This window comes from Onychostruthus taczanowskii, unplaced genomic scaffold, assembly GCF_017590055.1.
Source record: "Onychostruthus taczanowskii isolate IOZ18803 unplaced genomic scaffold, ASM1759005v1 scaffold91, whole genome shotgun sequence".
NCBI classification, from domain to species: domain Eukaryota; kingdom Metazoa; phylum Chordata; class Aves; order Passeriformes; family Passeridae; genus Onychostruthus; species Onychostruthus taczanowskii.
The window spans coordinates 2,576,947-2,601,927 of record NW_024507105.1 but is presented as its reverse complement, the minus strand read 5'-3'; the positions used below and the strand labels follow the sequence as shown (position 1 = coordinate 2,601,927).

The 24,981-nt window shown below is 42.7% G+C and overlaps 2 protein-coding genes across 3 annotated transcripts; one reads left to right on the top strand and one right to left on the bottom strand.

Annotated features, from left to right (window-relative positions):
- Positions 1–469: 469 nt before the first annotated feature.
- LOC121347731 (ras-related protein Rab-18-B-like) lies at positions 470–7,020 on the bottom strand. Of its 2 annotated transcripts, none has more exons than XM_041426598.1 (7): positions 6,855–7,020; positions 6,730–6,785; positions 6,532–6,593; positions 4,405–4,477; positions 3,358–3,476; positions 2,402–2,468; positions 470–1,560 (listed from the first exon to the last, which is right to left on the bottom strand). In XM_041426598.1, exons 1-7 carry the CDS (start codon positions 6,917–6,919, stop codon positions 1,385–1,387), a joined length of 618 nt encoding a protein of 205 aa, XP_041282532.1. In that variant the 5' UTR covers positions 6,920–7,020; the 3' UTR covers positions 470–1,384. The 2 variants fall into 2 exon arrangements, with proteins under 2 accessions (XP_041282532.1, XP_041282533.1); XM_041426599.1 differs by having other exon boundaries at positions 3,289–3,476; positions 6,855–6,985.
- Positions 7,004–19,526, top strand: DUSP3 (dual specificity phosphatase 3). Its single transcript, XM_041426600.1, has 3 exons — positions 7,004–7,200; positions 12,467–12,693; positions 17,551–19,526. The coding sequence occupies exons 1-3, from the start codon at positions 7,079–7,081 to the stop codon at positions 17,754–17,756; spliced, it is 555 nt and encodes a 184-aa protein (XP_041282534.1). The 5' UTR covers positions 7,004–7,078; the 3' UTR covers positions 17,757–19,526.
- The last annotated feature ends 5,455 nt before the right edge of the window (positions 19,527–24,981 follow it).

The following is a 24,981-nucleotide window of genomic DNA, read 5'->3' as shown; positions in this document are numbered from 1 at the left end:
GCTGCAGCCTGGTGACCTCAAAAAATGCTGAGGACTTGTCCACATGCACTGGGCTCTGCAGCCTTGTGCTAGCACAGCCACCAAAAAGGATTTGGCTTCTTGGAGAGGCAGTTCATCACAGATGTACCTTGATCCTATGAAAAACTGAAGGAAACATTTTTTAAATTACTTCAGTAACAGCATTTCAAACTAAGTCATTTCATAAAAATAATAAATGGCCAGACTGATCTCACCTTAGGTCTGTATTTCAGGTTACAAACAGATTTTTAGTGTGCAAGACATGAACATATTTAGAAGATTCATATTAAAATGCTAAGGGTCAGAATTGATTCAAAGCAAGGTTGCTATCATAACATCTTAAAATATTTTGCACGACTAGCAGTAAATAAAGCTGTATGTTTGCTTTATGATCTAACATAGTCTAAACAGTAGAAATATGCATGAACAGAAGCAAGGCACGAGTTACATCTGAAATTTTCAGTTATTTTAATGTAAGTTAGCAAAATACAATATTGCCATTAAAAGTGTAAATGACATAAAGGTAACTTCATAGTGGGACTGGTGACAGACTCACCCTAGTGCAAAGTCTCCCATAGGCAGCACATTTTCTGTCAAATTGAGTTTTATCAATTTCTGATACAGTTTTTTATCAATTCTGATAAAATTTTTTATCTGTGGTTGCTGGAAGAGGACAAGGGTTTGCAGACAACCTCAGTGACTGCAAAACCACAGCCTTGGTGTGACAGCCCAAAATGATGAGTGCAACTCATCCCTCAGTGCAAAGAGAACAGCACAGGGTCACCTTCAGTGTCCTGCACTTTTCCTGACAAGTGTTAAAATACACATCCTCTTCATCACAGCCCTAAAATTAACCATAACTCAGCTTACTGTCTGGGGACATGTAGCAATTTTGACTTTAAAATCATCCAAAATCAGGAAATTCTGTCCACTGATCAAACTCCTGCTCAGTAACTACATGAAGGTCACTTGGGTGCCTCAAAGCCTCCCATGCCATCCAAGGGAAGAGAAGCTTCTCAATAATATTCCAGAATTGAATACCACCTAATTTATGCTGAGGCAGGAATTGCAGCAAAAGTCCATGTTGAATGTCATACAGCAAAGCACAATTCTCTGCAAAGCAGCACTATGATTTAATAGTGAAAAATCTGAGAGCTACCAAAAAAAATACCTGCAGACAGCAGTTGTGCAAAAGGGAAGGAGAAACTGTATTTTGTTAATGAATAAAAATGTATTTTGCTAATGAGTTTGTGTTTTGGATCTGCACAACTGATAGCACATCAAACATGGCACAGATTGGTGCTTGGAATCTCATCCCCACCTCTTTTTTTTTTCCTCCTGTCAGGCAGAACAGCCAGCTGTACATTTAAATAAGTGCACAGTAGGCACCACAAAACCCTTTATTCTGCTGTGCTGGTGATTCCATGAGCTGGACTCCCTTTTTCCCTGTGCCTTTATCCCAAAGATCTGGAGTCTGCAGGATCTTTATGACCAGCTCCTCAAAGGCATGCTGCACTCCATCCTGTGTTTTGGCACTGGTCTCTGGAGGAGGAGGGGAAAAAAAATTATTTTATCTTACTTGCAGGGAGTGTATTCCACTTAGGAAAAAAGTATTTTGGGACCAGACAGAAGCTGGGAGTTTTTTAATGAGTGAACCTCCTCTCCTTTCTCTCTTAAAGGTGCACTTAAGTTGAATAGGATAAACAGAAATACATCCCAGTCTGAAGTACCACATTTTTCCACCAAAAAGAAATCCACAGTTGCCCATTTTCTCCATAATGGAGAAAAAGAAATTGTTCTCAGGTTGTGACAGTAAATCTAGAAGATAATAATTGTATAATACAACAAAGCTGAGAAACAAAGAATACAGAGGGAATTGCGCGTTGTCCCCTATGTGTTTCAATTTCTCCTAGAAATCTTTTCAAGAAGCTTTCTCATTAGAAACTCAGTTTCTTCCCCACCTTCCTATATTTACATTGTACATTTTATTGTTGCTCTAAGAATATTGTCTTTTATGCAGCTGCAACAGAAACTTGGAAATGAAAGATCAGCCAAGGTCCTTGCAGACACCAGTAAGGAGGAAAAAATCCGTTTTCTGGGCTCTGAATTAAAAAATCCTGCTAGTTTCAAGAGAATATCAAATTCATGCCTGTACAGTATATGAAGTAAATCTGTTTCAGAGAAAAGTGCTTCTGGTTGCAGTCAATGCAGAAGCTGAAACCTACATCCCACTGCACATAAATTACAGCAGAAGGAACCCGTATTTGTTAGGTATTGTTAAAAAGATAGCAGCCCATCAACCTGAAATAAAATTGTACATTCATGCTTGGTAATACCAAAATAAACATCTGAATGTGGAAGTTTTTGTCCCAGAGGTGCATACCTATAAAAAGCAGTGAGTGTTTCCTGGCAAGCTGGAGCCCTTCTTTTCTCTCCACTTCACGGTCAGGCTGCAGAGACAGATGAAGAACATGACTGAAATGAGCTACACTTGCCTCTTTTAAAAAGTACCCAGAAAAACAGCACTGAAATGAGAACAAAGCCTCAAAAATGAGGTTTTATTGAAAGGAAAAAATGCCTGTGATATGTATTAATCAACTGGATTTTGCCACTCTGTAGCTCACTGCCAGCCTGGCTGTTAGGGGGTCAAACTGAACAGCAGCCACGTCAAACCACAGAATCACAAAATCACCAGGATCATCCAAGTCCAGCACAGCCCCAGAACCACCCCATGTGCCAAATCAGCAGGAATTGAATGTGTTGCTGTGTTTTGAATCAAGCAGAAGAAGAAAGGCCAGCAGTCAGTCGCAGGTTCTGAAACTGGGCACACTGGGAGGGGCAGAGGAGAACCCAGCTCAGCAGAGCCACACTCAAAGCCTTGCCTTGCAAAGCAAAAGCAGAACACCTCACTATGCAACAGGCATCTAAATGTGTCAGAAGAGCCCAGAAACAAGCAGCAAGGAGTGCTCCTCACAGCCACACTCCCCAGCCAGCCAAAGAGCTGAGCTCCCCTTCCCCACCCCCTGGCCCTCACCAACAGGCTGCTCAGGAAGCAGCAGCTGTGCTGCAGGTGAGGTCAGGGCTGGACCGCAGGTTTTGGGCAGAGCCTTGGGCCATCTTAATGGAATTATCATCAATTGCATCTCTCCAGGAAAGCTCCCATTAAAATCTTCAGCAATATTTGCTTCTAAAATGATAGCAGTGAAGCCTTCCCAACTGAGTTGCAGAGTAAATCACCTCCTGACACAACAGCTGTGTTACAGCACTTACCTCACATTTACACACTGTGATGAATAAATAATCCAGGAAGAATGGAAAAGGATGCATTCCCAAACTGACCTTATCAGTTTTATTGCCAACCAACATCTTCACAGTGCTGCTGGAGGTGGTGTACATTTCCACCTCACTCAGCCATCTTCCTAGTCCTGTGAAAGTGGCTTTTCTTGTAACATCATACACTGAGAACAGAGGAAAAGGAGCTTAACAGCTGTAGTCTTCACTGTGACAGAACCTCATCCATCCACACTTCCTAACTACTGCCTGGAAAAAACAAAAGGTACCAGGGAACTACAGAAAGAGGCATCAACCACACGCTCCTCCCTGAGCTGGAACACACTGGGCTGTGCTCGCCCAAAGTCAGCTCAGGATTACAGAACACAAGCACCTCAGCAAGGGAAAATCAGATTTACCAACAGAAACATTCTACCTGTTGCTAGTGCTGATTGGGCCACACAGAATATTTTAAAGTAGGTATTCTGTCACCTAATTTTATGTGTAAGTACATGCACACGCTGCTGCTAAAACATGGACTGAGTTCAAAGCTACTTTTGGGCACTGGTAACAATAACTGCATTTCCATAAATCATAAAAAATCATAGAAAGAGTATTTTGAACACCAGAGTTAAGGTTAGCCTTCACAAGTCCTGAAAGGAAGAACCCCTTTGTTTTCTAATTGCTGTTGTTACTGAGAAAGGGCTTTGTCTGTGTACAAACCTCAAGTCTTACCACAATCACAATAATCACATCAATATTTTCTGGGGAAAAAAAGAAGTGAAAACATCATGGGAAAAGAACACAACACAACCCTGCTTAGCCTTATTACCAGAAAACCACCCATGTAATAGCTACAAAGCTAAAAATTCATCCACTCAACAGCCTGCAGCATGACATCTCTGTCTTTTTAATTTAAAATACTTTGAAGCAGCAGTATTTCCTGCCTGTGGTTTTGCACATTCAGTGTTTGAGCTAATGAGGAGTAATGTTGTAAAAGCCACAATTATTCCTCTGACTATCTTGGATAACCTCCTTTTGCAAGGACATGCACATTTAGGAGAAATAAAGACCACAATTTCTATAATCATGCTTTTTTTTCCATTTATTTCATACCTAAAACAACCCCTTGAGCTCCTCTGTAGTAACTGGGAGTCACTGTTCTGAAACGCTCCTGTCCTGCTGTATCCTACAGAGGGAGGGGGAAAACCCCAAACAAACATCAAATACATTTAGAACAACAACAAAAAATGGTACTTTAAACAAAACAAGATGAGCAAATTTAAAATGTAACATTTTTAATCCTGAGCAGTAAGGACACATGAAATATTAAGATGTGAGAATGAGGAAAGCAGGCAGGAAACAGCAGCAGAAAATGGCTGAGGAGTGGGAGAAAAGCATGGAGAGGACTTGACTGGAAGTAAAAAGGACAAACAGACACCTGGAACGGGAGTGAGACAACAGGAAAGGAAAAGGGACTCCAGAGAAATACATAAAAGGCAAGCAGCCACACAGGTGGGTTTAAAACCAGCTGAACTGAGATGAGGAATAACTGATTTTCCAGTGAGACTCTGCAGGAAAGGAAACTGAGAGGTTCCAAACATCTCCCTCTGCTCCTTTACCACAAGACAAATCCAGTTAGAAAGAACTACTTCAATGCTGCTGCAAACCTAAGTAGGCAAGAAACTTAAAATCAGTAGTTTCATTCAATAACTGCAATATGTCTGACTTAAACTCATGAATAAGTAAGCAACTAAGTATAATATGAAATTCAAAACAAACAATAAGGAGGCAACAAATCACTCAAATATTATTTTTTGAAAAAAATTTATTTCCTTTTATGTACAGCTTACAGTTGACAGACTAACAGCTATATTGTAATTTATTTATTCTTTCTTTAAAAAAATACACTAAAACTGGGACTACTTACCTAATTCAACCCATTGTTACTAGGGAGATTGTATTTTAGTCCCAATTACCTAATTAGTAATGGCATTTTCTCAACTACCTATGACCATACACACAAAATCTCTCCTTCCTAAGGTTCTTTCACTCCACTTAGAAGAATTTAATGTTTGTTTTATATTACAAATTATCCTGATCACACAGCTGCAATCTCATTTCAGCCTGCAGATGCTGACAATACAGCACCAGGAAGTTCAGAACAAATGCTCGAGGTTTCCCAGTTAATCTGAATCAACCTTTAAATAATTCAAGAAAAAGTTTGTGGGGTTTTTTTGGCATGATTTTAACAAAAATAAAGCAGAGTTGCTACACAGCCCCTACAGACAATCCCCCAGCTCCTTACCCAGAGCATCACCTTGCTCTGCTTCACTCCATTTCTGCTCCTGGCTCATGCAGGCACCTCTCTCCCACGGATGGGTTTGTCTTTGCCTGAGGTGGGATTAATCCAAACAGTCCTAAAATACCTTTCATGTGTACCACGGGGACTTGATGTAAAAACATAATGGGGAAAAGAACACAATACAACCCCTGATTAGCCTTATTACCAGAAAAAAAAACCATGTTGATAGCTACAAAGCTAATAATTCATCCACTCAACAGCTTGCAGCATGACGTCTGTCTTTTTAATTTAAAATACTTTGAAGCAGCAGTATTTCCTGCCTGTGGCTTTGCACACTCAGTGTTTGAGGCAATCCCCCAGCTCCTTACCCAGAGCATCACCTTGCTCTGCTTCACTCCATTTCTGCTCCTGGCTCGTGCAGGCACCTCTCTCCCATGGATGGGTTTGTCTTGGCATGAAGCAGGATTAACCCAAACAGTCCTAACACACCTTTCATGTGTACCACGGGGACTTTATCTCCGGATTAATCCAAACAGTCCTAAAACACCTTTCATGTGTACCACGGGGACTTTATCTCCAGATGTGTGCAAGGGTTCAGACTGGGCAGCACCAGCCCACTGACGCACCCTCGGCTGGGAGAGGTGGATGCCTCTCTCTCACGCTGACATCTTTACTCAGAGCCTTGGAGAAACTGCAGCAAAGAGCACTCAAAGCCTCCACTGGAACGGAAGGAAGTGCCAAGCCTTGACTAAGGAAGCCTTTACAAGTGTTTTTGTTTGTCTGCGACACTCATTCTACAGAAAATCTCAACACGCAGAAGACTTTAGCAAAGAGAGAGGAGGAGCAGGAAGGAAGCGAGGAAACCACAAAAAGGAGCTCTTGAAGATTGTACGCCTCTCAAAACCCAACACACCCCATCTGCCTGGAACAAAACCTACCCATATGGCCAGCTGTACTGCACGGCCCTCCACCACCATTTTCTTCATTTTAAAATCAATACCTACGAGTTAGAAGGGGAGGCTCGTCAGAAGGAACTGCCGAATGCCCGCCCTGGCAGACCCCGCATGTGCACGATCTAGGCTCCGGGCCCCAAAAAGAAGCAGCCCAGCAAGAAGGAGCCCAGCCCCCGGGCTCACCGACGGTGGGAGTCAGGCGCGGCTCGAAGGCGCCGTCCGTGAACCTCCGCAGGAGGCTGTGGGGAGAGAATCACGGCCTGAGCCCGGGGCCGCGCTCGGGGTCCCCGCGCGGGCCGCGCCAGCACCTGGACTTGCCCACGCCGCTGTCCCCGACCAGCAGCAGCTTCAGGGTGAGGCCTGCGGGCTGCATCCCGCACCGCTCCGGGCCGGCCGCCCGCTGCTCCCGGCGCTGCGGCCCCGGTAGCTGCCGCGGCCCCGCCTCTGAGGCGGCGGCCGGGGCCGGGCGGGGCGGGAGCGGGCCGGGCTGGAGCCGCAGCGCCAAGGGCTCCTGGCGGGCGGAGGCTCGGCCATGGGCGATTTCCAGATCTCGGTGGAGGAGCTGAACGAGCTCCTGTCTAACGGGAGCGGCTGCTACAGCCTGCCCAGCGCGCACAGCAACGAGGTGGTGCCGCGCATCCACGTGGGGAACGCGTGAGTGCGCCGGAGCGGGGCCGGGCGGGGGCGCGGAGCAGGCCCGGGGGGGCGGGTGCGGTGCCCGGCGGGCGGAGGGGCCCGGGTGCGGTGTGCGGAGGGGCCGGGCCGGGCCGGGTGCGGTTCCCGGCGGGCGGAGGGGCCGGGCCGGGCCGGGCCGGGCCGTGAGGCGCAGGGCGGTCACCGAGCAGCTCCCGGTGCTTCGAGCCGGGGACAGTCAGGCCGCAGGACGGGATCTTCTGAATATCAGGATTTATTTTTTACACCACATCGTGATTTCAGTTATCCTGTCCTATCCTGCTGATTCTCCTTCCCCTTGTTGGTCCAACTCTGTGCACTTCTTCCCTGTGATTTTTAGGTTTTTTTGGTTTGTTTTTTTTTTTTAATACATTTGGTATACTGGATCCCTGCTCTTATTTTAGGTTTGTACCTCCTAAAGAACTACAAGTCAAGATCATAGATTGTCACTTACTTTTAAGCCAAACCAAATTAAATTTGTCACTGCCAGGACATGCACATCTAGAGATGAGTCTGAAATCATTCAGAGTCTGACAGCCACCATCTCCTTCATACTTGTAGTAGTTACAAAATAGTAGTAGTAGTTTTTCCTGGAAAAAAAGGAAGTCATAGCTTGCAAGCTGATTTGTGCATTAAATATTTTTTTAAATAACTTTGAAGGTAGCGGCGGCTACTACAGAGCCATTGTCATTTTCAGTAATTTATTTTAATTACAGAGCAGAGACTTTAATATGTTCACCTGCAGGGGTGTCCAGGAACAGGTGATACATGTATAAGTTGCACAGTGAAAAATCTCTGTCTAGTGGAAATCTTGACTGTTGAGAAGGACTTTTTATGTTTTTGGGGTTTTTTTCAGAAATATCTGAAGCACCAGTGCAGTTTGTAGCACAGGAACAGTTCAGCTGCTAGTTGGATAAACAGAAAACATGCAGTTGTATTGTCAGTGTTTTTAACAGAATGCTGAAAAAATGTGGAGGGCAGCTAAAAGTAAGAAATAACTTTGTGGCTGAAAAAACTATTTCACAGTTGGAACAGATAATCTACTGAATTTGTCAAGACTTAAGAGGCAATAATATCTTTGAAGCATCCACAGAGAGTTAAGGTAATGCTGAGGACTAGTTGAATAGATGGATTTCCATTAAAATTTGGTGACTGCATGGTGAAGTTGATATTCTCTAACTGGAAAATTTTTAAGAGGATTTTTTGTATCAAGTGGAGCTGTGGTATATTCTGCACTGTAAGCAGCATTTGCTGTATTAGTCATTCTGAAAGAATATGAATCTCCAACATCATTTTGAGCTTCATGTCCAGCTTTTTTCCTCTTGCTGTATGCAATATAGGGTCATGTTTTAGATAACAAACAACAGCGATTTTATAACAATAAAAATTCACAGAGCAGCCAGAGTAGCACATGTTATAAAAGCAATGGAATTTGAGCAGGAACTCACAGGAAAAAATTCAAATCTCTGAGTGAGATTCAGAAACTTCTGTTGGTTACCTTTGGGAATATTTTGCACAGCAGTGCTGCTGTCTCTCCTTAGGAGTAACTCATCTTTAGATAAAAAATGACAGCAAAGAGACATTGAGGCTGATGAGGTTAAATTGGGTCATAGTGTAAAATAACAGTTTATCTGTCAAGTGACTTCAAGTTGCAGGCAGAGCCAAAGTAATGGTTCTCCCAGGCAATACATGAAAGTCAAAATGAATGAAAATGATAAAATAGTTTTAAGTTATGGGTTTCCATATTACCATAGGCAATTCTGACCTCTCAAGAAGATTAGGCAAAACAAGAATTGTATAGGTGATAGACTAGCACAATGATACCTTTTTCAAACAGTAACAGAGTAACAATTGGGGTTGCACTGCAAGTGCCTATAATTTTGTGTTTCTGTGCAAGTGGAGATGTGTTTCAGTGTAACATCTTAATCTGACCAGAAGGGTTGGACAGAATTCATTTGTATCAGGATTGCATAAAAATGGGGACAAGAGGGAGCAGTCAGCACCCTGCAGGGTGGGAGGCTTTTTATCCAGAGCAGCCATTCTTGTGAAAAGCAATGTTTTACCTGGAAATGAGCAGGTTAGATTTCTGAACTCTGACTAAAGGAATTTGTTTATGGGGTTTTTCCCAGATGCTTGGAAACCTGTAATGCTTCTGGCCATGTCTCCAGAACTGTACTTGGTAAAAATGTCCTGGGTTTGAATGCCCCATCTTACTTTTTCTGTCTGCCTTAATGTATGTGAGTAACCCAGGAAGCAATTCTTTGTTTTTAATGTGCTAGAAGTGCAGGTGTGTTGTAAGGAGTATGGAGGGCATTCTCCCAAAATTAATATTAAATTCAGTGACTCTAAGGGGAGTGTTGGTAAGGAAACAATTTTGCATGGACAGGACAGTGCAAATTAAAATGTGTTAATAGGCTGGCATTTTTTGCCACTAAAAATTTGGTTTATTTGCTTTTAATTCCATATGCCAATACTTCACAGCCTCGTGTATCCTAAATTGCTGATGAATGGTTCTCCAAAACCTGTTTTGTGGCCGGTAAAATAATTAATCTCTGTTCAAAAGAAACACTTCTTACTGGTGTTTCTCACAGCATGAGGAACTCTGAATCTTCCATATTGAGGATGGACAAGGTTCTGTGGTTTTTTTTCAGGAACCAGATGAAGCTGATGCTAGCATCTCTCTGCTATTTGAAGGAGCTAGCATTTCACCATCCAACATGATGCAGCTGGAATGAAATGTTGAGGATGAGAGAGATCCAAGGACTGTTTGCAAAGGGAGAAACAAATGGCATACAAATTCTCTCTTTTTCACCTCTAGCTGTGTAAGAAAATCACTTGTAAAATCTGCAAAAAGTCATTCACTGGGAATGAGTTTGCCTCCAGGGAATCCAGTCTGTTGCCACATTCAACCATGATTTCAGGATGGGAGTTCCTGTTGATGCTGAACAGTCACATACTTATAATCCATATAATATTATATAATCTATATAATGTTAATTAAACCATATTCTCACCCTACTAAGCATAGGAACTCGCCACTGAATTAACACTTTCTGGTTTGGCCTTGCTCTGTAGGATTTTTGTGTTGAAAGCAGAATTCTCCAGACACTGAAACTTCTCCCCTGGCACAGATGATGTCCTGCCAGATGGAAAATCTGTCAGCATTTGTTTGGGTAATGAAGTCTTACAAATATTTGGTTCATTGCCATAGTTGCTTGGCACAGACAGCAGAAAATGTAGAAGCTTCAGTCATGCATAAATCTTCATCTGCTTTCACTAGAATTTAAGGGGTGTGCAGTCATCAGGAAGAAAGGACTTCTCAAGATGTTCATGGCCTTGAATTACATCAAAATTGTGAGTGAATGGACTCAGAGATTCATACAGATGTAAACTGACTAATTTGGGTGTTTATTTTAAGTTTCTAGATTACCTAAGTGTCCAGCCAAAAGCCCTGGATGTATTGCCATCTCACAGAAACTTGTCCAAAATGATACTGCACAAATGCTTATCTGGAGCTCAGCTTAATATTAAGACTCCTTGTATTTGCAATTTATGAGTTGTGCTGTGGGGAGCTTTTAAAAAATATTTCTGTTTCCATATCCAGTTAAACACGTACTGAAAGCTGCTTTTAAAACCAATCTGTCTAGGCTACATCTTTTCACAGAGGTGCAGGAACTGAGTTATCCTTCAGCTCCAGCTTTCTGTCACATTCTGCTGATGTTGAGCAGTGGGGCTTGGATTTTACTAGGAGGCCACATAGAGTGATAAAACATGTGGGGTTTTTTTAATTCCCAGGAAAGTGAGGCAAATATTGCAATAAGACTCAGAATGAAAAGTAGTGGGATTATGGCAAAAAGGAGTCAATTTCTCCTGATATTACTTTATTGTAAGCTCCTCTTACTGTGGATTGCATTCCAGGGCACAAGCAGAGGTTGGTGCATGGTCAGTTGTGTTACTGAGCAGGGTTGTTTGCCATTTTACATCCTGGAGCTTTTATTAAAGCTTATGGCATTATTACTGGATCTAATTAATTGTCATAATCAAGCCTGAAAGACATGATTATTATCATCCAGCTCAATTGTTCACTAATAGGGTAGGTCACTTTTAGCCACCTGAAGCTCATGGTTTTGCTGCAATTATTGGGAAAACTGAGGAGTTGGAAAGGACTTAGCTTCCACTGAAAATGCATTCACTACATACTAATTGTAGTTTATGCCATCGTACTCATGTCTAAGTTGTGTTTAGCAGCAGGGTTACTGAGCAAACCTCATGTGTTCCATTTCCCTGTGGGCACTTATAAGCATTCCTTCCAAAAATGAGAAGAGGCTGAGCCCCATTTTGTGCAGTCTAGGAGCTTCTGTGCTCTAGAAAGTATTAGCACTTCCAACAGGATATTTCTGTAAAACAATAACTAAGAAAGAGAATATCCATTGGTACCTAAAAGTACTGAATGCTTTCTTAAGCACTTCAGCATCTTAAACATCACTCATCTGGATTCTCTCAAATCCAGATACTGATTTCAGCTAAGGCACTGAGTTTTAACACTTGTGATCAAAAGGCTGAATGGTGTCTCTGTGTTGGTGGCCTCTGCATAGCCTTGACAGATCTTTCCATGACTTCAGAGGTGTTGAATAGCACACGGCATAGGACTACACCTCTTAGTAGCCCTCAGATGAATTTTTTGAATATTTAACTAACATTTACTCAGTTACTTTCTTCCTGTGGCCTGATAAGAAGCCACTGCTGTTTCACAGTGCTTAAAATTGCCCCCTAAAATGTCAGTTTGTCTGGGCTGCCTGCTAAAGCAGCAAGTACTGCTTAGCAAGCTCTGCAACACTGGTACCTGACAGTAGAGGCTTTTTATAACTGGTTTTTAAATTATTTTATGTGATAACTGTTAACCTTAGAAGTAAATGTGTTATCATTTCCAGTATTTTCCTACTTTAGTCAGAATTTTATGTTCAGAAAGTTAGAATTTTATGTCATAGCAGAATCTAACAGAGGCAGATTCACTTTCATGTGTGCATTCCTCAGTGTCAGCCAAGAAAGCAGCATTCTCTTCATGCACAGGTAGGGACCATGGCTCTGAATATTTTTTGTGAATTTATAACCTGTAGCTAATTCACTTTTGGGCACAGTATATTTGGCATCTATTAACAGAAAAATCCACGGGTTTGGTTATCAATACCTAAACACTGAGGTGATTGACCAAATTCTAATCATTTTCTTGACACTTTTTGTCATGCAGGTTCATAGCCAAGAACATAATGAGGCTGCAGCGTCTGGGGATAACCCATGTTCTGAATGCAGCAGAGGGGAAATCATTCATGCATGTGAACACTAATGCAGAGTTCTATGAAGGCTCAGGCATCAGATACCATGGCATTAAAGCTAATGATACACAGGAATTTAACCTCAGTCGCTACTTTGAGGAAGCAGCTGATTTTATTGACAAAGCCCTTTCCCAGAAGGATGGTAAGGCAAACTGAAATACCTTTCTACCATGTTTTCTGTGCACTGCATATGTTTCTTAGTCATTTGCTGTTTAAAATGCTTCTTTGCTCTTATTATCTACAGAACAACTAAATGAAAAATTCTAATAAAGGCCCTGAATCAGGCACAAGAAGGCACAGCTTAGTCTTGTGTTTATACATGCAGATCTCCAGTACATGGCAGGGGGAAGTCTGTAGGGGTGACTTTGAGATGGGGAACAGCTGCTGCATCTTATTATAGTTTCTTTCTGGGAAGAGATGTTTTTACTTTTCCTTAGATGTTTTTACTTTTTTTCTCTGCTACTAAAATATTCTTACAAAAATAAGTTAAGTATCTAGAAGTTGTTTAAGGACATCAGAAATTACAATTTAAAGGCAGAAGTGATATAAGTAATACAAGTACTGAAGAGCAGTCACATAACCTGTTACATGGGGTTTTTTTCCAAATGCACAGTAAGAATACAGACTGTCACCTTAAATTTTATTACATTAAGTCATTACATTATTTTATGTGTTGATTGCCTCTATTTCCCAGGATTGCAGGAAAGTTGAAGGTTATATTTGCAATGTTGTTTATTGCCACATTTCTCTGTAGTGTGTTTCCTCAGAGCAGAAATCCTAGGACACAGTGCAGTGGGACAGATGGTGTTTGTGTTGTCTAGCTATTTCAACATTCCAGTTATTACTGCACATGCTTAATTTCCTTCTTGCTTCGTGACTGAGCATTGAATAGGAGGAATGAGAACTCCCACAATTCTAGAAGTTCTTTCTCTGAAATGGGCAAAGGTGTTCTGGAGCTGTGATGTGGGTTTTGACAGATGGAAATAAATTCTACATCCAGTGTGGTGGAGTATGAAAAATTCTGAAAATTAAATGCAACTCTTGCAGTTAGCACTGTGACTCACTGGAACAGAGAGGAGAGAAGGGTTTGCTGTGCCATGACTGTACCTGCTCAGTTTAATAGTCTCAGGGTCAGTAAATTCAGTCAGTCTGGATTTGCAGCAGTTCATTTGCTGATTCTTTCAGTCTTAGCAGTTGTTTACCACACCCACCACTGTTTTTTTAACGTGGTAAACAAAGGGGAACCTTGGAGCTGGGTGATGTTGGAGTCAGTTTTAAGATTAACTGGCTACTGCAAATTGCTAGTTTTGTTTGACATTGAAGTGTAGAGTGAGGATAGTGAAGAGAAGAGGAATATAATAGTGTTCTCCTTCAATTTCATTCCAGTGTGCAGTGCCTGAAGTTCTGGAAGGCAGGTCTGGTGTCCTGCAGGTCTGGAAGGCAGCTCTTCAGCCACTGCCTTCCACAGAAAAAGGCTAGAAACTTTTGCTGCTGACCACTTGCTGAAAAATCAATTATCTTCCATGTCTATAATCAAGAATGTCTAAATTTTGCTAATTTATGACTACAGGCTCTCAAGAAACGTTGAGAATTAATTGTTTTAATTAATCATTACCATGATTTGCCTTGAGCTAAGAGGCTTTTGCTGTTTAAGGCAAGTGTGGTAACAGGATTTCTGTTGGTGTGGTTCAAAGCAAGTTGTGGTTATGATAGGAGTGTGTGTGTATGGTTCAGCTGTTTTCTTGTCTCAGAAAACAATTTACTCTGGACAGTAGACTGGGGCCACATATCCTACTGCATTTGGGAAGGAGAAAATTTCTGTGTCTGGAAAAGCAGGTCAAAGAGGAAGAAGCTGAGAAACAATAAAATCAGGTTAGATCTCTCAAAGGGAGCAGTGGCCTGCTCTTTTATTTTAGGATACCTCACTGTAGGATTTGCCCACGTGGTGGGTTAACCTTGGCTGGACACCAGGTGCCCACCAAACCATGCCAGCACATCCCTGCCTCAGCTGGACAGGGGAGAAACATAAAAGTCTCATGGGTCAAGGTAAGGGCAGGGAGGTCACCCAGCAATTACCATCACAGGCAAAAGAGACTCAACTTGAAGTTAATTTCACTTAATGCCAATCAAATCAGAGTAGGGGAATGAGTAACAAAACCAAACCTTAAAAGACCTTTCCTCTACCCTCCTTTCATTCCACATTCAGCTTCATTCCCTGTTTTCTCTGCCTCCCCATGCCAAGCAGCACAAGGGGGACAGGGAGTGGTAACTGCAGTCAGTTCATCACGCTTTTTTGATGAACACACACCTTCCTCTTCATTCTCTTCCCCTGCTCCAGTCTCACCCACAGGAGACATCCAAGAACTTCTCCCATGTGAGGCCTCCCCAGAGGCTGCAGCTTTGCATTACCTGCTCCAGGCTGGATCCCTCCTTCCATGGGGCACAGTCCTCCAGGAGCAATGTGCTTTAGTGCAGGACTTCCACAGGTTCACAAATGCTGCCTGAAATCCTGTTCCAGCATGTGCTTCTCCATCCATGGAGCCACATGTCCTGCTCCAGTGCAGCCTTCCCATGGGGTCAAGGCTATTTCCCCTGGCTCTGGCACTGGCAGGGGTCCCCCACAGGCTGCAGGGGGGTGTGTGCTCTGCTCTGGACCTGCATGGATTGCAGGGGGACAGCATGGTCACCGTGGTCCTCCCCACAGGCTGCAGGGGATCTTCTCTCCAGTGCCTGGAATTCCTTCTCCTCTTCTGTTGTCACTCACCTGGGTGTCTGCAGAGTTTTTTTTTTCATGTGTTCTCACTCCTCTCATTCACCTGCTGTTGTGCAGCACGGGTTTTTTTTCCCCCCTTCTTAAATATATTACCCCAGAGATGCTACCACTATCACTGGATCCAGCTGGCTCTGGACATGGGGGGAAGCCTCTGGCATCCTCTCACAGAAGCCACCCCTGTGCTCCCCCCACCACCAAAATGTTGCCATGCAAACTGAATTGAACCCACCTAAGATGTAGAGTTCCCTAATCAATCAGCTGGAAGCATTTCGTTGGTGCTGACAAACAGCATGGTTAGATATTTCTGCCTCTTGTCTCTGCAGAGCAGGCAGCTTCATCTACTTGAGTGTTGATGTGGCTCCATAAACAGCCAAAGTGGCCAGGTGTGCTGCAGCATGCAGTTAGTGTAGCAATGCACAGAAAGGCTGGGTATCTTTGAAGAGATGCAGTACATGCCAAACAGCATATTTGTTTTCAGTGTATTTTAAACTTCATTTATTTGTGCTCTTTGGTACTGGTCATCTTTAGGGGCAAAGCTTGTCAAACCCAACCAAGACTGGAGAAGTGCAGTGAATAGACATAGTTTGGTTATTGTGGTATAGTAGCAAATCTGTTTCAGTGAGATTGTTTGACATGCAGCCTATTTATTTTTCCTTTTGCATTACCCTTGTTCACACACTGTGTAGCTAACTACCAGTGTGAACACCTTTCTCCCAACTCCAGCATGTCTCCTGTTGCATTTCAGTTCTCAAGCTGTGAAAGGACTCTTATCAATACACTTATCAATACACAATATCCTAGCTGTTTCCTGTAACAGCATGGGGTTTAGGTGTGGTTACTGCTACCTCTATCTTATTTCCCAACAAGCATCTCCTGTGGAAAAGCCACTTGGGTGAGCATCCAGGCAAAGCAGTCCAGTCCACACCACACTCCCCACGGCTAGCTCAGCCAGGAGAGGCAGAAGGGCCTTTTGTATGATAAATGCCAGTGAGGTTTATTTCAGCAGGCTGAAGGGGAACCAGAGACAAAAGACCTTGTGCTCTGCACAAGGTTGAGTAGGGGAGGGCTCTGAGGTGGCACAAAGGGTGTTGGCTTTCAGGGAGAATGGGGCTGGCCACCAGGGCCACCACAAGCAATGAGGGAACAGGGAATGGAGGAACTGGGAGAATGGGACTTATGGGGAAAGGAACTGGGATGGATCAGTGTTAAGGAAGACTCCATTGGGAAGTTTTTTTGTCCGTCCAGGTGGGGAGAAACTCCATGGTCAAAAAGTCTCTAAGGCAATGCTCTGGGGATTTCCCTGAGGGGGAAGGATTCTGAGGATTCCACAACTCCCCTGTTTTTTCTTACTATGAAGACTTCCCCAATGGACTTCTGCAGACATTTAACTAAACATGGGAACATGAGTAAAATGATAAAAAAAAAGATTACAATCAAAAAAAATTCCTTGAACAAAAGATGAAACCCATGTTTCCCTAATTGTTTGTGGCATTCACAATCTCTGAAAAAATCCCTTTGCCCAGGATTTTTCTCCTGTGTTGTGCTCCTTTGGAATGTGTTTGGAGACTGTTTACCCCCAGGTGGTTGTTTCATTGGATTCTGCTGTGAGTTGTTTTGGCTCCTTGGCCAGTCAGGGTCAAGCTGTGTCGAGACTCTGGAAAGATCACGAGTTTTCATTATTATCTTTTTAGCATTCAGTAAGTATCCTTTCTGTATTCTTTAGTATAGTATAGTATTTTTTAATATAATATGGTATCATAAAATAATAAAATAGCCTGCTGAGAACATGGAGTCAGATTCATCATTCCTGCCTTCGTTGGGGCATTCCCTGCAAATACAGTAATTGTTTATGTTAATTAGCCTGTCAGGTCCAAGCTGTGTCCTGACTGTTGGGAGTCAGTCACGAGTTTTCTTTAGTATTCTTTGTAGTATAGATGTAGTGTATATAATGTAATATAGTTTTAATAAAGCAAGCATTCAGCATTCCAAAGCCTTGGAATCAGATGCCAGTCATTCCCAGAGCTGGGGTGGCCTGATTTACAATAAAAACCCAACCATCTAATACGCATTTTTCACACGAGCGCGAAGAACACTTGAAGCAGCACACCCCTTCAAAATCCCGCCAGCCGCATCCACGGTGCAAGCAGCAATAAAACCCTATTATTTGCTGTTGCTTTGCAGCCCCCCATTGCAGCATGACCCTGAGCTGTGACTGTCTCCCTGCAGGCCAGGTGCTGGTGCACTGCCGGGAGGGCTACAGCCGCTCGCCCACGCTGGTCATCGCCTACCTGATGCTGCGGCGCGGCATGGACGTGCGCGGCGCGCTCTGCGCCGTGCGCCAGCAGCGCGAGATCGGCCCCAACGACGGCTTCCTCCGGCAGCTGTGCCAGCTCAACGAGCGCCTGCTGAAGGAGGGCAAGGTCAAAGCCTAGAGCGCGGCGCCGCCGTGGGTTTGTTTGCACTGGGGCAGAGCTTTAGAGGATGGGTTAGGCGCTTTAGAGACGCAGATTGCAAGCACCGGGCTGGAATTCCTGCTTGTCTAGTGGAAGCGTCCGTCTGGAACTCTGCGATGCTTCGAGATGGGACAGAACTGTGTCGCTGTTTGGAGCTGTTGCCATGAAGGGATGTTTTAGAAGGATGACTCCAGCTGTCTCCACACGCATTTCAGAGCCCCTGCAGACTCCATAGCATACGTGGTTTGCGTTGACATTGAATGTGATTTGTTTAAGCTTTGTCTTTAGTCTCACCACGTTAGCAGTGTGCAGGAACACATAATCACAGAATGATTGTATGTAGGTGCTTTCATTGAAGAGCTTTGGGTGTCAGGGGTCCAGACCCAAATCTGACTCCGGCATGGGTTCAGGATGAACACGTTTTTCTACCCTTATTGTTATATAACTGCCTATTCATTATTAAACTTATATTGTTCTATTGCATACATTGATTTCATCCGAGCATGGATTTTTGTAGTTTGACGAGCCCTTGGGGACACTGCACTGGGACTGTCCCAGTGCCACTTCCAGTGTCCCCAGTGCCACTCCCAATGTCCCCAGTGTCCCCAGTTCCCTGTTCCCAGTGCAAACTGGAGCTGGTGGAGGGGGACACTGGACTGGGACTGTCCCAATGTCCCCAGTGCCACTGCCAGTGTCCCCACTGTCCCCAGTGCCACTCCCAATCCAGAAATCCAATACATTGATTTCATCCAAGCATGGATTTTTGTAATTTCCATCAAACCCCCCCAAACATAATTTCTTATGATTCTTGTTACGATTAAACAATAATTATATCCAATTACCAAACAATCATCACATTTAACAATCATATCATTTATCATATAACAATCATATAATTTACCAAAGTCATTTAATGATTATACAGGTGCAGTTTTGCATGATCCAATAAAGCCTAACACTTTCCCAGGGCCTTCCAGGCCCAACCTTTCTTTCCAACTCCCCTGAATATCCCCTGATTTTAGAAACATTTTATCCCTATACTATACCAGAGCACCAGCTCCCAAAAGCCCAAACACATCCCTTCACTCACTCTTAATAGGAGCACTGTAATTTCTAAAGCTTCTTTTTCATGCACACAGGTGCCTAAAGTTTGAATGTAGGAGCTTCAAGGAATGGGAAGCATATGTACAAATGCACAGATGCATTCACTTGGAAAATAAAGTGCATGCAGTGTTTTGTGTGGATTTATGCAATACACAGTGTGAGAGTAAAGCCATGTTGAGCCCATGCTTGATGCACACTGTGTTTCCAAGAATAGTTTTTTATCTCTTCTGTTACAGTGGACATTAAATAGTCTGTTATTAAATGCTCTTTTATTTTTATTTTGAAATAATACCGGGAAAAAATGTCAAGAGCAAATGCTGAGGGAAGAGCTCGAACAAGGAAGAAATAATATTAGTATTTAGAAGTGCTTGTGGTGGATGTATAATTTAAGTATCCTAATATAATGCCTTTCAAAGCTTGTATGGAATTACAGTGTCTTTATCTCTTCTTTACTGTCACTGTTCAGTAACAGAATGGAATGACCACACATGCAGATTCCTTCCAGCTTACAAAGCAGTTTGCAGAAGAACACTCTTGGCTTCTTGGATTACTTGCATGGTATCATGAAATAAAAATGAGCATTGTAATGTAACACACTGTATAGGAAATATTTACATTCTATTCAAATAAATGATGACTTGTTTCTGTTTACTACAGATGAGATGAGCGTTGGGAGAGGGAGCTTTGTTTGCACTGTGCCTGACTTAGTGTGTAAATGTGTACCTGTGGTTTTCAGCACTGTATTCATGCAAATGATCTCCCACTGCAAACTGGAATTGTTGGTTAAACCATCAGAAACCAGGGTGACTGTTCCATTCTCACCTGTGCTTTAATGTAGTTCTAGAATGAAAAATCTTGGCAGTGCTTCAAACAGCAACACTTCATTAGTAGCACATGTGATCCCAGGTGTAGTTTTGTCTCCTCAGTTCAGCAGTCAGGAATCACCAAGGCCATGCATGCATTGTTCACTGCTGGTTTTGGGCTTGTGTGGTTTGAGGTGTGGGAGTGGCAGTGGAGCCTCTGTGCAGAAAGATAAAGTTCTTGAAGTTAAATTCCAGAGAAGATTATTCTGCTGGAGCTCCAGTCTTCCTGGTTTTCCTTCCACAGGATGGAGCTGCCACATCAAGGAGCCTTTTCTGTTGCGTCCTTCAAGTGACAGTGCAGGAGCACTCTGCACGGTGTTCCCTGTCACATCTCCAGCCAGTGCTTGCTTTGAACCAGGGTGGTTCAGTAATAATGAGCAGCTGTTTGTTTTCTCCCATTGATCCATTTAATCAGGATTTGATTCTTCAAAACTCCACTGTTGCGTCCTTCAAGTGACAGTGCAGGAGCACTCTGCACGGTGTTCCCTGTCACATCTCCAGCCAGTGCTTGCTTTGAACCAGGGTGGTTCAGTAATAATGAGCAGCAGTCAATTCCACTAGTTAATTACACACCTATTTGTTTTCTGCCATTGATCCATTTAATCAGGAGTAGATTAATTGATTCTTCAAAATTCCTAGTTACTAATTCCATGTTGTGTGAAATAGGAGTAGTGACTTTAGAAATAGGAATACTGGCCTTTTCTACAGTGCTGAGTTTTCATACTGCAGTCTAATTTATAAATTACCCTTTAAAAATTATTACTATAAACATAGATTTTTTTTTTTGTTGTCTCACATTATGTGTTCTTAACACGTATTTGCACTAAAAGGAAGAAAAAGGGAAATTCACATTGGATGCACTTTATCTTTCACCTGTTACTTGGAAGTCAAAATTCCAGTCCATTAAAGAGCTGAGAAAACATTAGGCATTACACCTTGGTTGATCTTTAATAAACCAGAATGGTTCATTAAAATTGAGCCTGTTTACCTTATGGTGATGTTTCTGTAGTTGTCAGTATCAAGAAATACTGAAAATCAAAACAGGGGAATGTGTTCTTATATTCAAAATAATCTTTTACTTCATTTACTTTTTTACTTTACTTTTAAGATAACTCTGACCCATTTGTCTCAGTACAACAAAACTGATTTAGCAAATGCTTTGTCATATGAGGATAGAGAGGCATAAGTAAGACAATGTTATAAATTGGTTTTAAAAGGGAGACAGTGTATCAAATTTAAAATTATGGATAGGCAGCTCAGCAATGAAACCATTTCTGCTTTTAGAGCAGGCTAAAAATAGTTAAAATGTCAGACCACTGCTCCATTAATGGATCATTCCCTTCCTCTCAGCCTTGCTCTCCAAGTACAGTCGTGTTGCAAATTCCTCTGCCCATTTTAGCTGGCCAGGAAGGTCTTGTATGTCTGTAACCCACAGTGATCTGCTGCATACTTCTAAATTTCTCTTCCTGATTGTAGAAGGAAAGATTACCTAAAACATGGGAATGAGAGCTTCCTTTCCTTGTAATATGAAATTGAAAATGTATTGGAAAAAATAAGAGCTTTTTATTCCTCTGAAATTGCTGAGCTCCTGCCATTTGCTGCGAGATCTTCCTTACAAGAATGATAATTTGGAAGGTACATTTGAAAAGAGCTGTTGATTGCAAACAGCAACACTCTGCTTTTGGAGTTTATACTTGCTGGCCATGGCTAAAACAGTGTAATCAGGATTGGCATTAATGTGTTTATCCTGAATAGCAGTGTGGTGATTTTTGTGTGCAGTGCTGTGGAGAAGGGATGGGGTCTCTATAAAATATGTATTTCTCATGGAACAAAGATCTCTGCCATGCCAAGTCTAGCCCAAAGAAGGAAAATGCAACAGCTTAGGGTGTTTTGTACTTAAGAGTTAGTGAAGTTAGAGAGAGAGCAAAGAGAGAAGGTGAGAAGCTACATTTTACAGCAAGGAACAAAGATGAAAGTCCAGATGGACAAAATTATGATCAATATAAAACTAAATTCACCTTGAATCTTTCTTAGCTGATGAATAAGTACAGGAAAGAAGTCTGTAACTGAAAATTGAGATTGAAAGCAAAAATAACATTTTTGTAGCTCCTCCTTCGTGCTTTGGCCCTGCAGTGAGGCTGCAGTGTGGATTGGTGTTGTGCCTGGCATGCAGCTCTGCACCTCAGGTACTGCCAGGAGCACTCCAAAGGGAATGGTGCCCTGCTGCAAAGGGAACATTCCCTGAAGTTATTTCAGAATTGATGGCATCTCAATGCAGAACTAGCAGCCACAAAAGATTGTGTTGTAATTCCATTTTTGGGTGCCAAGGCTGTATTAAAATTGAACACCCTTTTCTTCTACAGTAATTTTGGTTGGTGATGTGAGAACTCATCTTCATAAAAGGCCTTGGAGATGAAAGGCACTGTGTATAATAACAGTGCATGGTTCTGAGCTGAAAAACAAATTTGTGTCAAGTACATCTTCCTCCTCCTCGGCAAAGAACGGCAGAAAGAATATTAGCAATGTTTATTTTCATAATTTAGAGACTTTCCTTGAGCTGCCTTCTGTTGTCCAGAACTAATGAAATCTGATGCCAGAAGCAGGAGCAGAACTTTTTATCTCATTTTATTTTTATATTAGTTCTGCTAGTTTACTATGATGTTTTTAGCACAGAGAGACTATCTAGTGAAATCTGTCTTAGTTTAGCACAGAAGTTTCTCCTAAAATTACTTTCTGGGCTTCACCAAAGAGTAAAACTAGAAATAGAACAAGCCTGAGAGGTGTCTTTTAAGGATTTGCTGGTGAGAATTAGTGTCCTGTTAATTTCTTCTGCAAATAAATCCTGGAAATAACGAAGTGTTGGTTGTGTGTTTTAATTGTAGCTCCTGTGTGCTGATGTTGCTGGCTGGCTGACTCACCAGATGGAGCTGTAGGCTTGTTCTTCTTCCCGGGAGAGCCATCCCTGAATCCCTGAATTCTGCTGCCGTGTGAATCCTGTGAATTCTGAAAAAGGCCACCAGAATGACTTGGCAGTCTCTGGTGGAGAATAAGAATCCATTTATTTTGGCTTCTTGCAGGAGATGACACCACAACATTCAGACTGTTGTGTTCACTCTGTGACATTGCAGAATTCTGAGGCAGCTGAAAGTTGATTGGGAAAAACAGAAAACCAAACAACTGTTTGAGAAGCAAAGTTCATGTCAAAACAGAATTCTGATCATGTCAAAACTCAGAATTTTGATCATGTCAAAACCAGAGTTCTTGGGCAGTGTGTGAGGTTTGAGCCGTTGTCCAGAGAAGCTGGAGCTGCACCTGTACAGCTTTGGGCTGGGATGCTGAGCAGAACCCCCTGGCCCAGGTGAGCACCTGAAGCTGGGAGTGACTGAAGCAATTTCAGGAGCTGCTTTAGCTGTGCCTGCCTGCACTGCAGTGTTGGATGCCAGTGTTTCAGGAAAGGTGCTGGAGTTCAGAAAGCAGCAGCAGTGCATTCAGGCTGAGTAGGAGATAACAGTGAACTCCTGATGGCTCTGATTCCTCCCCTGAACACAGCACTGCTTTGGGCTCAGTGGGGTTCACTTTATCCCAGTGTCTGCCTGGGGCTGTGTTTTGGGTTTGTGCTGAGCACAGTCAGGACCTTACAGAGATGATTTTGTTACTGCTGAGCAGGGCAGACACAGAGCTGAGGCCTTTTCTGCTGGGGGTTATTGGTTTCTCTGGGTCTGCTTTGAAGGCACTTGAGATGGCAGTTCATGCTGGGACTCAGGTGTTTATTGTTTCTTATCAATGAAACAGCCTCACAGCCTTGAGCTCTGCAGCCCTTCATTAGCAAGGCACAAAATGGCCAACTGTCTCTTGTTACAAGGTCTTTTGAGACTAAACTGTCCAATTAAGAAATTACACCTGGATTATTTTCCCTTTTAAGCCAGTAACTGATCCCTCAAAGCCTGCAATGTGGACTTTTCTGTCCAATTACAAAATACCACCCAGACCCATTAATAAGAAGGTAAAGAAGAACAACCTGCCTCCACCCTAAAACCTCCATCTTTCTTCATATTTATTTCTATATTCTAAAACCCCAAACTCTAAGTTTTCCACCCTGTGATATTACACACTTCTAACCAGCTACACACCCATAATCCCAATGCTCTGTTCTGCTTTTCTGCTCTACTCCCTGCTGCCACCAGCTCTGATGTCACTTTGGACAAGGCTCTCTTGCAGAGTACCTACACATGGAGCTATTCCTGTCTGACAAAAATAATACCAAAATCCTTGTTTAGTTCCTGCTCCTTCAGGACTTCGAGTCCTTCACAATTTGTTCAGTTTAGCTCTAAGACAAAAATAGATTTACTACATGTAAGTAAGCAAAATTATGCTTAGAAGAACATTTGCAGTAGTTGGGAGTTTGGTTTCCTGTAGTGAGACCATCATTAACTGCTTTGACAAAAGGAAGAAGTTAATTAAAGATAATAATTGCCAATGACAATGATGATAATGATGATAGAGAAAAAAATAATCAGCATATTGGGGGCAAATTATTTGACAACAGTCTGTATTAAAGAATGTGTTAAGAATATTTCCTGACTGGCTGAGGAGAAAAAAATCTTGTGGAAATAAAATAGTGTTTTGTTTTCCTCCATAAAAACAGAGTAATTTCTGAGATGGTGTTCTGGTTTTGTTTTGGGTGGTTGGATGCCTAAGGTGAGGGCTGGAGGAAAGGAGGAAGGGGAACTGACACTGCAGTGTGAAACTAATGCATGATTTCTTTTAGACATTCCTTGGAGTGTTTGGAAAGGAGAGCACTTCTGAAAATGCTGATTTCTCATTTTTGGCTGAGCAAAAATCTAGGAAGGAAAGCACCTTCCAATATATTTCAGATGCCAGTGATTCAGGACAGGAGCATGGCAGGAGTGCTGAAGCTCAGCCTCAGCGCCCTGCTGCAGCTGCTGGGGGTTTGTGTGGGGATGAAGGGCTGAAATGTGCCCTTGTCCCTGCTGCTGCTCATCACCCAGGACACACCAAGGGACAGCACGCCTGCACTTTGCTTTTGTGACACCTCTCTGCTGTACCCCACCAGGGGAATTGGCAGAAAATGGAGTGCAAACCATTCTGAGTCTTGCAGTCACAGGGGAAAGTCAGACTGAGTCAGTTTGGAATCTCTTCTGCAGGAAATATTTTCATGAGGAAGTCTCAGGCAAATAAATGCACATAGGACATAAATGCAGCCAGATAATGTCACC